This window comes from Mustela nigripes, chromosome X, assembly GCF_022355385.1.
Source record: "Mustela nigripes isolate SB6536 chromosome X, MUSNIG.SB6536, whole genome shotgun sequence".
In the NCBI taxonomy this organism is placed as follows: Eukaryota; Metazoa; Chordata; class Mammalia; order Carnivora; family Mustelidae; genus Mustela; species Mustela nigripes.
This window is the reverse complement of record NC_081575.1, coordinates 20,705,033-20,717,572: the sequence shown is the minus strand read 5'-3', so window position 1 is coordinate 20,717,572 and position 12,540 is coordinate 20,705,033. Positions and strand designations below refer to the sequence as shown.

At 39.6% G+C, this 12,540-nt stretch overlaps 1 protein-coding gene across 1 annotated transcript in view; it reads right to left on the bottom strand.

Annotated features, from left to right (window-relative positions):
* SMARCA1 (SWI/SNF related, matrix associated, actin dependent regulator of chromatin, subfamily a, member 1) overlaps nucleotides 1-8,647 on the bottom strand; it is a 77,839-nt gene extending 69,192 nt beyond the window's left edge. The window contains exons 1-5 of the mRNA XM_059385175.1: nucleotides 8,294-8,647; nucleotides 3,676-3,761; nucleotides 1,482-1,497; nucleotides 686-852; nucleotides 262-362 (exon numbers count right to left, since the gene is read on the bottom strand). Coding sequence (XP_059241158.1) covers nucleotides 262-362; nucleotides 686-852; nucleotides 1,482-1,497; nucleotides 3,676-3,761; nucleotides 8,294-8,467 — 544 coding nt within the window. The 5' untranslated portion in view covers nucleotides 8,468-8,647. The remainder of the gene's footprint in view (nucleotides 1-261; nucleotides 363-685; nucleotides 853-1,481; nucleotides 1,498-3,675; nucleotides 3,762-8,293) is intronic.
* Nucleotides 8,648-12,540: the final 3,893 nt, after the last annotated feature.

Sequence of the window (12,540 nt, the reverse complement as noted above, 5' to 3'; positions counted from 1 at the left end):
CAGGAGGGCGCCTGGGTGGCTCAGTGGGTTAAGCCGCTGCCTTCGGCTCAGGTCATGATCTCAAGGTCCTGGGATCGAGCCCCGCATCGGGCTCTCTGCTCGGCAGGGAGCCTGCTTCCCTCTCTCTCTCTGCCTGCCTCTCCATCTACTTGTGATTTCTCTCTGTCAAATAAATAAATAAAATCTTAAAAAAAATACAATCAAGAATAATTTTTCTAAGACCAAACTAGAAAAAAAATACCAACATAATGAGATACTTACATGAAGGTGACACCTCAAATCTAACACACACATTAGATGTTTTCCGACTCTCTGAGAGTAGCTCTTCATCTTCTTCTTGTTCTGTGCGCCTGTGGCGGTAGCTGAAATGAAAAGAAATATCCTTATATTCATCCCAAATATTAAGCTGTCAATTAAGCTACTACTGTACACTGTTAATGTCTGTCATGAAAACAAAAGTGAGTTCTAAGGTCTTGCTTAGAAGTTGATAGAACCAGCATACATTTTTATTGATTTCTAGTGAGGAAAAATTGTTGCTTCCAAAACTTATTTATACTGACAATAACCTTATTTTTTAAATACAGAATTATACTGAATAAGAAAAGACGGAATGAGAATATAAGAGGAGGGACAGGTGGAAACAGGAGGAAGAGAGGGAATAAAGTAGAGAGAGATGCCAACATACTCTCCAGCAGAAATTAAGCTCTGCTTGTCATCTTTCTTTATTCGGGGACGTCCCAATTTCATGTTCAGAGGAGATGTTGGAGATTTCTGTGCTGAAGGTTGAATGAAATGTGCAAAAAGTTCTGTCTGCTTTAATAAAAATTCAAATCTCTTCGCTCGGTCTGCTTTCTAATGTACAAAACAAAAGAACAAGTAATGACTCTCTTTCTTATTCGAAGTTATTTAACAAACACTTAAATTGCCCTGCTACTTTGCACTATGTTCTAAGCACTTTAAACATACAGCTCATTTAATTTTCTTAGTAAACTTATGAGGTGGGTACTAATATTATCTCCATTTTACAGATGATAAAAGTAAAGTAGGGAGAGGGTAACTAACTTGCCCAAGTTCCCATAGCTAGTAAGCAGAATTTGAAAATGACGTTTTCAGACAGTCTGGAGAGAAGCCAAGTGATCTAACAGCAGTAAATGTCCCAATTAAAAGTACCCTGCTTAAAGAATCAGGGCCAAAAAGCAAATCTTCTTTCCAAAACATAACGATTTTCTTTTCCTAGTGAACAAAATAAAGCATCATAATATAAACTATATTCTAAATACAGAAATATAAATTATTAGCTATGCATCTAGGAATAATTAATATCTTAGAATACAGCATCATCTTATCTCAAAATACTGTGAATGCATGGTAAAATAATGTAATAAATATTTCTCCCTTCAATTACAGTGATCTGGAAAATTGCACTTTCTTAAAGATTTTATTTATTTGAGAGAGAGAGAGTGCAAGCGTGGGGAAAGGGCCAGAGGGACAAGCAGACTCCCCACATGGAGCCCAATGTGGGCCTTGATCCCAGGACCCCGAGTTCATGACCTGAGCAAAAGTCAGACATTTAAATGATTGAGCCACACAGGTGCCCCTGGAAAATTGTACTTTATGCTAATAATATAAAAAGTGAGCACAATTTGGAGGAAAAATATATACACACATATAAGTAAAAATAGTTAATATATATTAACTGTTAAAAATTGGTGTGTTTTATAATTTCTCAATAAATTATAAAAGGATGTACAACTTATACCACATTAATGAAATAGAACTTCAATAAAAAAATCTTAGAAAACCAGAAGATATATACATCGTTCTAGATAAAGAAAAAAATGAAAATGATTTTTTAATTCCCAATCACTTTCTCACCACAGGAAAGAGAATATTTGATTGCTAATGAAGGCTGCATAACTAATAACACCAGAAAAGTACAAGAGTTCTTTAACATAAACACAAGAATTAGACAAGTACATTCAGACCAGAAGTTGGAAGGAGGCCAAACTTTTCCATTTTATGTTACCCTCACTGGAATGTTGTTTTTAGAGTTGTTAAAACATTAACTGTCTGCATCAGACGTGACCTTAGACATTTAGGCATGGAGTTTGGTAAAATCACTAGGAACAGCCAAAAAATAGACTTCATCTCTACTTATTTTTATATTATTGCAAAAACAACCCCTCAACCAAAAAGTTCAGTTCCAACTAAAATGAAAGCTAAAGTATGGATTTTATCTTTTAAGATTTTACTTATTTGACAAGAGAGAGAGAGAACACAAGTAGACAAGAGGCAGGCACAGAGAGAGGGGGAAGCAGGCTCCCCACTAAGCAGAGAGCCCCATGCAGGGCTCCATCCCAGGATCCTGAGATCATGACCTGAGCCAAAGGTAGAGGGCTAACCCACTGGGCCACCCAGGCACCCCTAAAATATGGATTTTAGTGAATAAAAATTTTTTTTAATAAAAACTAATTTAAATCTATGGCAAAGCAGTAGGTGGGCATAACTGAGATTATACTGCTTAAATATGTAATGTTTCCAGGTATTGGGCTAATCTCCTTTCCTCCAGAAAATGTATTACTATATTACATGCTTTACAATGTATAACATTAATATATCCAAAGCAAGAAGAGAAGAAGAAAAAAAATATCAGTCTGGCTTTGTGACCTGCTTTCTTTCAGCCATACTGATGCTGCCACTGATTATGTTCACTTAGTGGAGACAGTATTTTTAGCTTAAAACATCTTATGATGGAGGTGGCAGCGTGGCTCAGTCAGTTAAGTGTCTGACTCTTGATTCAGCTCAGGTCATGATCTCAGGGTCCTGGAATGGAGCTCACACCAGCTTCTGGGCTCAGCAGGGAGTTGGCTTGAGGATTCTCTCCTTCTCCCTCCCCCACCCCTCAAATAATCTTTAAAAAAATATCTTGGGGGCAGCTATGTGGCTCAGTTGCTTAAGCATCTGCCTTCAGCTCAGGTCATCATCCCAGGGTCCTGGGATCATCTCAGATGGGCTCCCTGCTCAGCGGGGAGTCGGCTTCACCCTCACCCTCTCACTCCTCTGTGCCCTCTCATGCTCTCTCTTGCACTCTCTCTCAAATAAATAAAATATTTTTAAAAATCTTATTATGGGATAAAGAGCACTTAACAAAAGTAAAGAGATGAGACTTCTCTTCCCAACTAGTCCACATAGTTTCTCTGATCCTTATTCTTTCATATGAAAACAAAGAGATTCATTTATTCAATAAAAAATCTATTATGATGGGGCTGTCTAGGTGGCTCAGTTCATTGGGTGTCTGACTTTGGCTCAGGTCATGACCTCTGAGTCCTGGGATCAAACCTCAAGCCCCAAGGCCAGCATTAGGCTCCCCACCCAGCAGAGAGTCTGCTTGTCCCTCTCCTTCTTGCTCTGCCCCTCCCCCTAGCTTGTGCTCTGTCTCTCTCAAATAAAAAAAAATATTTTTTTAAAATCCGTTATAATTGATTATATATTAAATTACTTTCCAATTCTAAAATCTAGGACCCTATATTCATTATACATACACTGATACTTTTTCAATCTTTCACATCTCCTCTGTAAAAAGCAACTATGGTGAAACTAATTTAAGACTGAGTTTCTTCAATAAGGAAAAAACCAACTATGGTAATTTACTATCCTACCCAAGAATATATTTACCATTTCTCTTCATATTCTGGGTCCATTTCCTTTTCAGATTTAGAAGCTTTAGCAGCAAGTTTGAGTTGAAATGAAGAAACATTTTTCTAAAATTTCAAAAAAAAATAAGCCATCAAATTACAAAGCAAGATCTTAAAAGTGGTCAACATTTGCATCTGAAGAAAGTGAAAGTAATTAAATAATAAATAAATGAAACTGGACAACACATAGACCAAGGATGAGAGCATGTCATGAAGCAGGGCTTATAATTAATCCAGTTCCGTGCAGCTGAGGTCCAATGAAAAAATCTGACTTGTTAAAGCCAGAGAAATAACATTAATTAAACACCAAAAGGTGAAACACTGACCTTTTTCACCTTTTTTTAATTTAAAGCATAAAAAAGCCTATGACCATTGAATAGAAGATTCAAAATCTAGAATATGCTAATATTATCAACCACAAACCAAAATATTGAAGGAAAGTAAATATTAATTCTCAGAAACACTTCTTTATGTAATGGAAACAAGCCAGACTCTCAGAAGAAGACTGTGGTTTCTGTTCCTGAAAAGACACGTTTTATTGTTTTCATATTCTAATCAGAACTTTAAAACTTTTTAATGTAATGCAATGTGTTCATTCCTATTTAAATAATAAAACAGTACAGTTTCTAACTTTTGGTTTATGTTAATTTTCTCCAACTGGAAAGAAAAGTATTTTCAACCATATTACATAAACATTTCATAGAAGCAGTTTCTCAAGGTTATCAACTATTAACTTTTGATATTTAAAAAGTTGTAATTTAGTGAAAACTGGCATAAGTCAGCTTCTTAAAAATACTGAAATTATCTGGAGGGTTATTTTATGCACACCATCCTTCGTAAAGATAAACTTGTCCTTGTAAATACAAATAGGCGTATAAAATACACCACATTTCCTGTAAGAAATGGAGAAATAAAATAATAAAAACACAAATCTACCTCTTAGTACCAGAACCAAGAGCATTTGTTTTAACACAGACTGCACAAATCAAAACACAAATCTGTGAAAACTAAAGCCATTTTATCATGACTTTTTGTCGACCAGTTTCCAAAAATTTAGGTTCTAAATCAACAAAATGTGATCTTAAATGTAAGAAAGACATGACTCCGATAGTTAATGAGTATGTCTTCCAACATTTACTGAAATTTCTATTTTGAGAAAATCCAAACAAAGATTATGGAATTTGACCCTTGTCAGAGTTCCACTTTGAAGCACTGATCAGGTACTGTTCAATTATTCTTAACCCAAATAATAGCCATCTTGATTTAAGCACCTCATATGTATATATCGTCTATGTGGGGTGTTTTTAATATAATCCTGGATGGGCAAGAACAGAAAACTGCTAAAATTCCCTCAACCCCACACTTTCAAACTGTCACATATACTCTAAATCTGATTTTATTTTCAAAGCAACAAGTAAAGAAAAACTGGGTAAACACACACACACACACACACCCCTTTACCATTACTTGAAAAGCTGTATAAAGTCCAGTTTTCAACTTTCAAAACAGTCAAAATTACTTCCCCTCATATACACAAGTGTATATCTAATAATGTGGGACATAGATTTTACTCATAGAAAAATTAAAGCTTTAATTAGAAAAAATTTCACTCAATACTCTTGTCTACCTTGTGGTAGAATACTATAAAATTTAATTATATGCTGATTAAAATTCCTAATCTTGAGCAGTGCTATTAAAAGCTGTAGGTAATTACTTAATTGGCACTATCTTCCACAACAAATTTTAAAATACCTACCTTCTAAACCTCCTTTGTATATTTTCAAAAGTACACTTCTCACACAAGATAAAATAGTGACTAAAATAATCTAATGAATTTCTTATGGATTTTATTATCTGGTAGTTTAGATGCCATAAGAATATACCAAAAGGTCATCAAGATGTCCTGTCTTAAAGACCATGACCATTTTCTTGATGCTTTCATTACCAAAAACAGCAACTCCAACTTCCAGTGTTAGGTTATCCAACTATCACTTAAACCAAGTAAATTCTAGAACCAGAAGGTAAGCAAAAATGCCTTTCTGTAGCTGAATGTCACAGGTCAATCTACAAGTGCATCACAAGAGGCACTTCTTCAGAGCCTATTTTCTTTATTTGATAGACAATTCTAGCAAGTTTGATAATCTGGCTTGCTATACTACAGAGAATAAAAGCAGCAGCAAATGACATGGGAAAGATCACTAGAAGAAGACACAATGTAAAAGCAAGAAGGGATGGCAGAAGCCCAGGACTAAAACATGAGTCCACCACAGTAACATCCCTTTTCCTTACACACAGGGCTAATGATTTCCCTCTACCTACTGCATCACTTGTACTTCTGTCTCTTTGTATTTTTACAGTTTTAAATGGTTTTATGGTTTTGTAACATCGATGTCCTTTATTATAAATTCTTTCTGATCAAAGTAGATGAAGTGTTTAAAGAATGATAGCTAACAGCCTTACAATTGGAGGAGGAGAGAGAAAAATCATTAAGAGAATCAACACAATACTGGAAATGTCTGGGAAGCGGTTATTTAATTGAGGGGAAACAGCCTCCTGCATAAACTTCCAGAGCACAATAACTAATGAACATGAGGAACAGGTTAATCTGCACTTTCAGTACATCACTTAAGGAGTCAAGGGAGTGAGCAATCTATTTAGATTTGGGGGGTATGTTTGCCAAATTACTTTATTTGAAGGAATGATACAAATGAAAGAACTTAAGTAGATGTTTTAGTAGTCTTTAGCTTTTTCAGGAAAAATAAAAAAGATTTGGTGACTAGAGTAATAAACTTCAGGTACTCAGAAAGTTCCTGCCATCCAACATCTCATTTCCCTAAGCTGAGCAGACAAATGAGGTATTATCAGGGCAATTTCTGATGAGGTTACCTAATTCATTAATAGATATGTATCAGCTCAGTGTTTGTTACACGGGGTTTTTTATTGACTCCCAATCTTCTCACAATTCAAAAAATTTACACAATCTTGAAATTCAGCAACCTTCACTGCCATGTGAAAGTTTAGCCCCTACCTCTGCCCAGTCTAACGAATAAAAAGCACCTAGACTCATGTCTGAATTCTCCAATATGTGATTTTGTATTGACACTTGGCATTTGACCCATCTTTACAATATTGTCTTATTGATCCAAGTACCACATAGATCTTAAAATGTGCATGTTTTCTATGGTTTTCACTTAACACTACAATTGTCTTTCTGTTTAGTCAACCTTATAACAGTAAAATATGTCACTTAAACAACTGCTGCATTTAAAATCACTCTAATTCACGGCAAAAGGTGTTACTTTCCCTCAAAAGCTTTTCATTTGGTCGTATCCTATCAGATAATGATTCAGACAAAGCCACTTGAGATCTCTAAAGCATAATTTTAATTACCTACCGTTTTTTTAATTGTGATACGTCTACTCATAAACAGAAAGAAATCCACCCATAAACGATCCATTCTACAATTTTATTATACATCAACAATCCTTATGTCCCATCCTATTTTTTATTTCAAATCTGAACGTGTTTCATAGTTCTATTTGAATGTCTTGGTCCATATGAGATATGCCTTATGGAAATAATACATATTTTCTGGATTTGGCTTTAATAAGGTGTCTAAGCGGTTCCCTTACGTATGTTAGAAGCAGCTCATCCTAGCGACGCTGGGTTAAAGAAAAAATAAAAAATAAAAAAAAATTAAAAGCCTGCGTGTGTCCAGGAGCCAGCAGCGCCCACTAGGAGAGGGAGGCGGAAGCCTGGAAGGCTTGGGGCCGGATTGGGGGACCATTTGGGTGGCCCTGGAGTGAAACACTATACCGTCGGGGGCGGGGCAGGAGAGGGTGAGGGTGCACACGTTGGAAATTTTCCTAAGCCAGCGTCCACGATTCCTCAGTTTGGGGTTTGGATTGCGGGGGAAGGGGGGCTAGGATGCGGAGAGCTCATTTTCTCGGGGTGACAGCCCCGCTTCAGCAGGCAGGGACCAAACGAACAAGGGATGATTTTTTTGCTGCCACCTAAAAGGCCGACATTGCCATTCAAAAAAACAAGCTTCTCCTATCGTCCTCCCCCTCCCAACCACCAGCACCTTAAAATTCAAATTTAAAAAAAAAAAAAAAGCCCCAGCAGAACCCCTTTTGCGCGGGTGTGGGATTGAAGGGCCCAGATTTCCCAGGCAGAGGCCGACGGGAAGGGGGGGAGAGGGAGCGAGCTAGAGGAGAGGGAGAGGCGGAGGCTTTTTCCTGCACAGCCCCATCCCCCACCCTGTTACCCCAGTTCCGGGAATGTGAATGGGGCCGGGGGCTGTCGAGGGGCTCCAAAGCCCCCAGCTCCCAGGATAACGGGCACCCTCCACCCCGCGCCGCGCCCGTGCCCAGCCCCGCCCCCGCCCTCCAGGCGGCAAGGAGGAAAGGGGGAGGGGAACGAATGCTAGACTGTTCCGCCGCCCCCCCCCCCCAGCGCGCCCTCGGCCCCCATCCCCGCGGAGCTCCGCCGGTACCTGTCGGCGCCAAAAGGTCAGGGCTTGGGCCCCTCGGAGGGGCCCGACTCAGGATTTGTTCACCACACACACGCACACACACACACACCCCCTTCCTATTTACCTCCTTCTTCTTCTCGCCCTTCTCCGTGGCCACGGTGGCTTCGGTGGCCGCGGCGGCCGCTCCCTCCTCCTTAGAGGTGGATGGCCCCGGCTGCTCGTCCTCTATGACCACGATTGTGGCGGTCGCATTAGCGGGTGCCACGGTGGCTGCCACTGCAGCGGAGTCCGGCTCCATGGCGTTGGAGCGGGAATGAGAAGGGGGACGAGGAAGGGGACGAGGGCTCCTGGGCGGCGGCAGTGGCTGCACTGGAAAGAGCTAGATGGAGCAGGGGTGGGGAATCACTCCGCTTCCAACCCCTTCGCTCAGCCCCCCCTTCTTTAAATAACCCTCAACCCTGCCCCACTTCCGTCCACCCACCCTACGTCATGGCCTCCCCCCGTCACCCTCCCCCCTTCCTCCACCCCCCCTCAACGATCGCGAGACTCCCCCTCCCCACCCAGAGCCCGGGCCGGCCCCGCACGACCAACTGTTGCCTGAGTGTGGGGCGCGGACTGGGGTGGAGGCGGGAACCCACAAGCCCGCGGCTCCCTAAAAATCTCCTTTCCCACACGCCCCCAACAGTCAGCCTGAGCTCCCCTCGCAGATGTGTGCAAAAGGAATCCTCTTTCCCTTAAATCTGCTCTTTGTACCTCGAGGCGCTCTCCTCTTCTTGCACAAAGAACTTTTCCTCTGCTAGTAACTGCAAGGCAAAAGGTCTTTCTCACCATTTGCAAAGCCCAGAACCCCTCCGGGGACTGCCCTTTCCCAGGTCTCCAAAGAGGGATTGGTGGTGCTATTCCCACCTTTATAAATTCTGCAGAAGAACTCCTTGAATCTCCTAATTGCAGCTGCAAACATTCTCTTACGAGGCAAAGCGTGACTTTTCGGTTTTATGTATATTGCTCTATTTGCAACTCTGATACTTCTCAGATGGCAGGAGCCCTTCTTTTGCCTTCACTACTGAATTTTAAAACCCCTGCAGGGAGACAAAGTGAAGGGCCTCACAGAACGTGGGGCAAATCATGGTAGGTACCCAATATTAGTAATTGGATTGAATTACTGTGAGTTTATTGGTGTGTGTTCCTTTTGTACCCCTGTTATTAAGTAGTAATTAAACACCAATAATATGCGTGATCATGGATATGAAAGAATTTTGTAAAGGGTGGAACATTATGCAAGGTCAATTATTAAATATTATTGTTTCTATTTCTATTTATTTTGATCAAAAATGGGAAGATTTACATCTTAGTTTTTAAATTTCAGTCATTAGGTAGGAAACACAGAAAACACATCAAAAATAGCAGACCACTCTGCAGGGAGCCTGATTCCTCCTCTCTGTCTCTCTCTCTCCCTGCCTCTGCCTACTTGTGATCTCTGTCTGTCAAATAAATAAATAAAATCTTAAAAAAAAATAGCAGACCAAACCAGGATCACAAGATCTGTAATTTCCAAAATGAACCAAATGCTTTTCAAAGTATAGAAAAATCATGATTAATTTCCCTCAACACAAATTACCAACTAAAGTCAAGTATGATTTATGTGAATGGGAGGAAAGCACACAATTGTCCCCCAAATATCTCTTTTTCCTGGGGACAGTAGCCTAAATTCCTTTGTTTTAAACCTGCCACTCCTTAGTATGCAAAATCCTTGTGACATTTTAGTTTCTATGGGTCATTTAGACCTTAGCATGAAGGAGTGTGAGGTCCCATCCAGGGACTGGTTTTACCCAGAGAAGTTTTTAGAGGAAAGGAGCAAGACACTGGTGACTGAAGGAGTGTGTCACTGAGAATGGTGGTGCTAGCTTTGCTCTGATTTGCTTTTATTATGTTCTTATCATTTTCCCTTGTTTCTCATCCTGAAGTACACCTGTGTACTATACAATGGGTATAGGGATTCTCTGTATAACAATGGTTCATATTTCTGGAACATCAGCCTTAGTCAAAAAGTGGAATGGAATTAAGTCACTTAACTGATCACTTAAAACACTGTTTTTTCTATTAAATGTGCAGATGTATTAAGGAATGAGCTACAGAGTTGGAACTGTCTCCAAATAAAAGCTTGAGACTTCCAGTTAGACGCCCTACCCCTTCCCCACCATCTGTTCTGTCTCCTCAGTCATTAAAAGTCATTCGGTGGGGAATTCCGTTCAGGAAGGACAAAAAGAGAAGGATTCTGCAATTCGTCCATTTACCTGACTTGAGAAGGATACTTTTAGACAAGCAGGATGGAAGATTTCTTTTTCACCAAACTGTAGCTATGGGGGATAGAATTCACCTTTCCTTGCCTGGGGTTTCAGATGAAAAGGGGGGTCAGTAAATACTTGTTATGTACTGGTGTGTTCCTGCTAGTGAAAATACTTTGTTACATTGTATTTCTCATTGCCAATGTAGGGTATTTTGGTTACATCCTGAGCTAAATGTACTTTTATGAGGACATCTGGGAAACTCACATTTCTTTATAATAGCTTTTCTGTGGAAATGTGTTCCAAGTTCCAAAAAAAATTTAGAAATTAATTTGGGGGACAGAACATATTTGTATTTTGGCTATTTTCCATGTATGTATAATGTGATCCTTCCTTTTTCAGCATGACATTGCTGAAACTGCTACCAAGTAGTGCGTTTGGTCGGAAAGGTCAATGCTTGGTCCGTAGACCTTGCTTCAGGATTCATGTAAATATTGCCCTTTGGCTTGTGGCAACAGCTGCTATTTACAGAGCATGTGCTATCCTTATTTGCAAATCTGCCTAAAATTCATGATCTATAGACTCTGTTCAACAAGAGTCACCTCGTTTCTGAACCTACTCAACACCTTGCTCTATCTGCTACTACTTTCTCCTATTTTGTCTTTTCATTTGAAATTGCTATACTCCAGTAAGGTAGGAAAACAAAGCAAACTTTTATAGAAGACATTGGGGCCATATTTGAGAACCTCAAGACCAATCTTAATCTACTGAGCAATATATCCATTCTGTCGAGTTGTGAATATTGCAGAATTTATTCAGTAGTCATTTTTATATAGCCAAACTTGTCAGTAGCTGCCAGAATGCATGTGCAGTGGTGATTTAAGTACTTTTATAAAGTTCATGAAGGCAAGGTCAAAGACTTGGTGTTCATTCTCTTACATTGAAACCACAGTATGACTTAAAACTACATTGTAATTCCACTTATCAATGTTGTTCAGAAGCTGGTACAAGGGATTCTGGTCACAGTATCTTGCTTACAACTATAGTAACAATTCTGTTCACAGCAGTAAGCTTTCTCACCATTCTTCTTGAAGACATTTATGATAGTGGAATTTCTGAAAATGTGATATTTCCTTGGTGCTCTGTATGTTAAGGAAAAGGTAATCGTAATAGCCAGTATGCATCCACAATTTCTTAAGCACTGTGCTAGGTTCCTTATGTAGAATATTGCTAATCCTGCTGGTGATTTTATGAAATAAATGTCATGATCCCTGTTTTACAGATCAGAAAATGGAGACTGAGGTTATATAACTTATCTAAGTTCTCACAGCTAGTGAGTGACAAAACCCAGATTCAAATCCCAGACCAGCTGGCTCCAAACTTCATCTTTCTACTTCACCTTTATTTTTTTTAAAGATTTTATTTATTTGTCAGAGAGAGAGAGCAAGAGAGCGAGCACAAGCAGTGAAAACAGCAGGCAGAAGCAGGCTCCCTGCTGAGCAAGGAGCCGTGCAGGACTCAATCCTAGGACTCTGGGATCATGACCTGAGCCGAAGGCAGACACCTAACTGACTGAGCCACCCAGGCACCCCTCCACTTTGCCTTTATTAAGTTCTCTGTTCTTCACAGGGCTTCCTCCTTGACAGTAGAAATCATATTGGGAAAATTATTGAAAAATATTTCTGCCATCTGTCTCCATAGTGTTCCCTCTGGATTTATGAGGAGGCACTGTCCCTCTTAAGGCTCTGATAGTATGCACAGCCAGATAATTTCTTTAGCTCCACAGAAAAGTTGCTGTAAGGTGGAGGTTAGAGAATAACTTGGGATTCTTGCATGGCCTGTACCCAAAGTAAATTCTCAGAAGAGTGATGGGACTTAGGACTCAGTACAGGGTTGGGGAAAAACTAACTGAAACAATAGAAATGTGCAAGAGGAATTGTTTGCAAAATGTGCAAAACATTCATAAATGGAATACTATGCAATCATTATGAAGGATTATGGAAATACGTATCTGTTGGCATGCAAATATGCTGCTAACATCTTTTTTCCCCATTTTTTTAGTTTTTCATTTTATTTGTTTCATTAT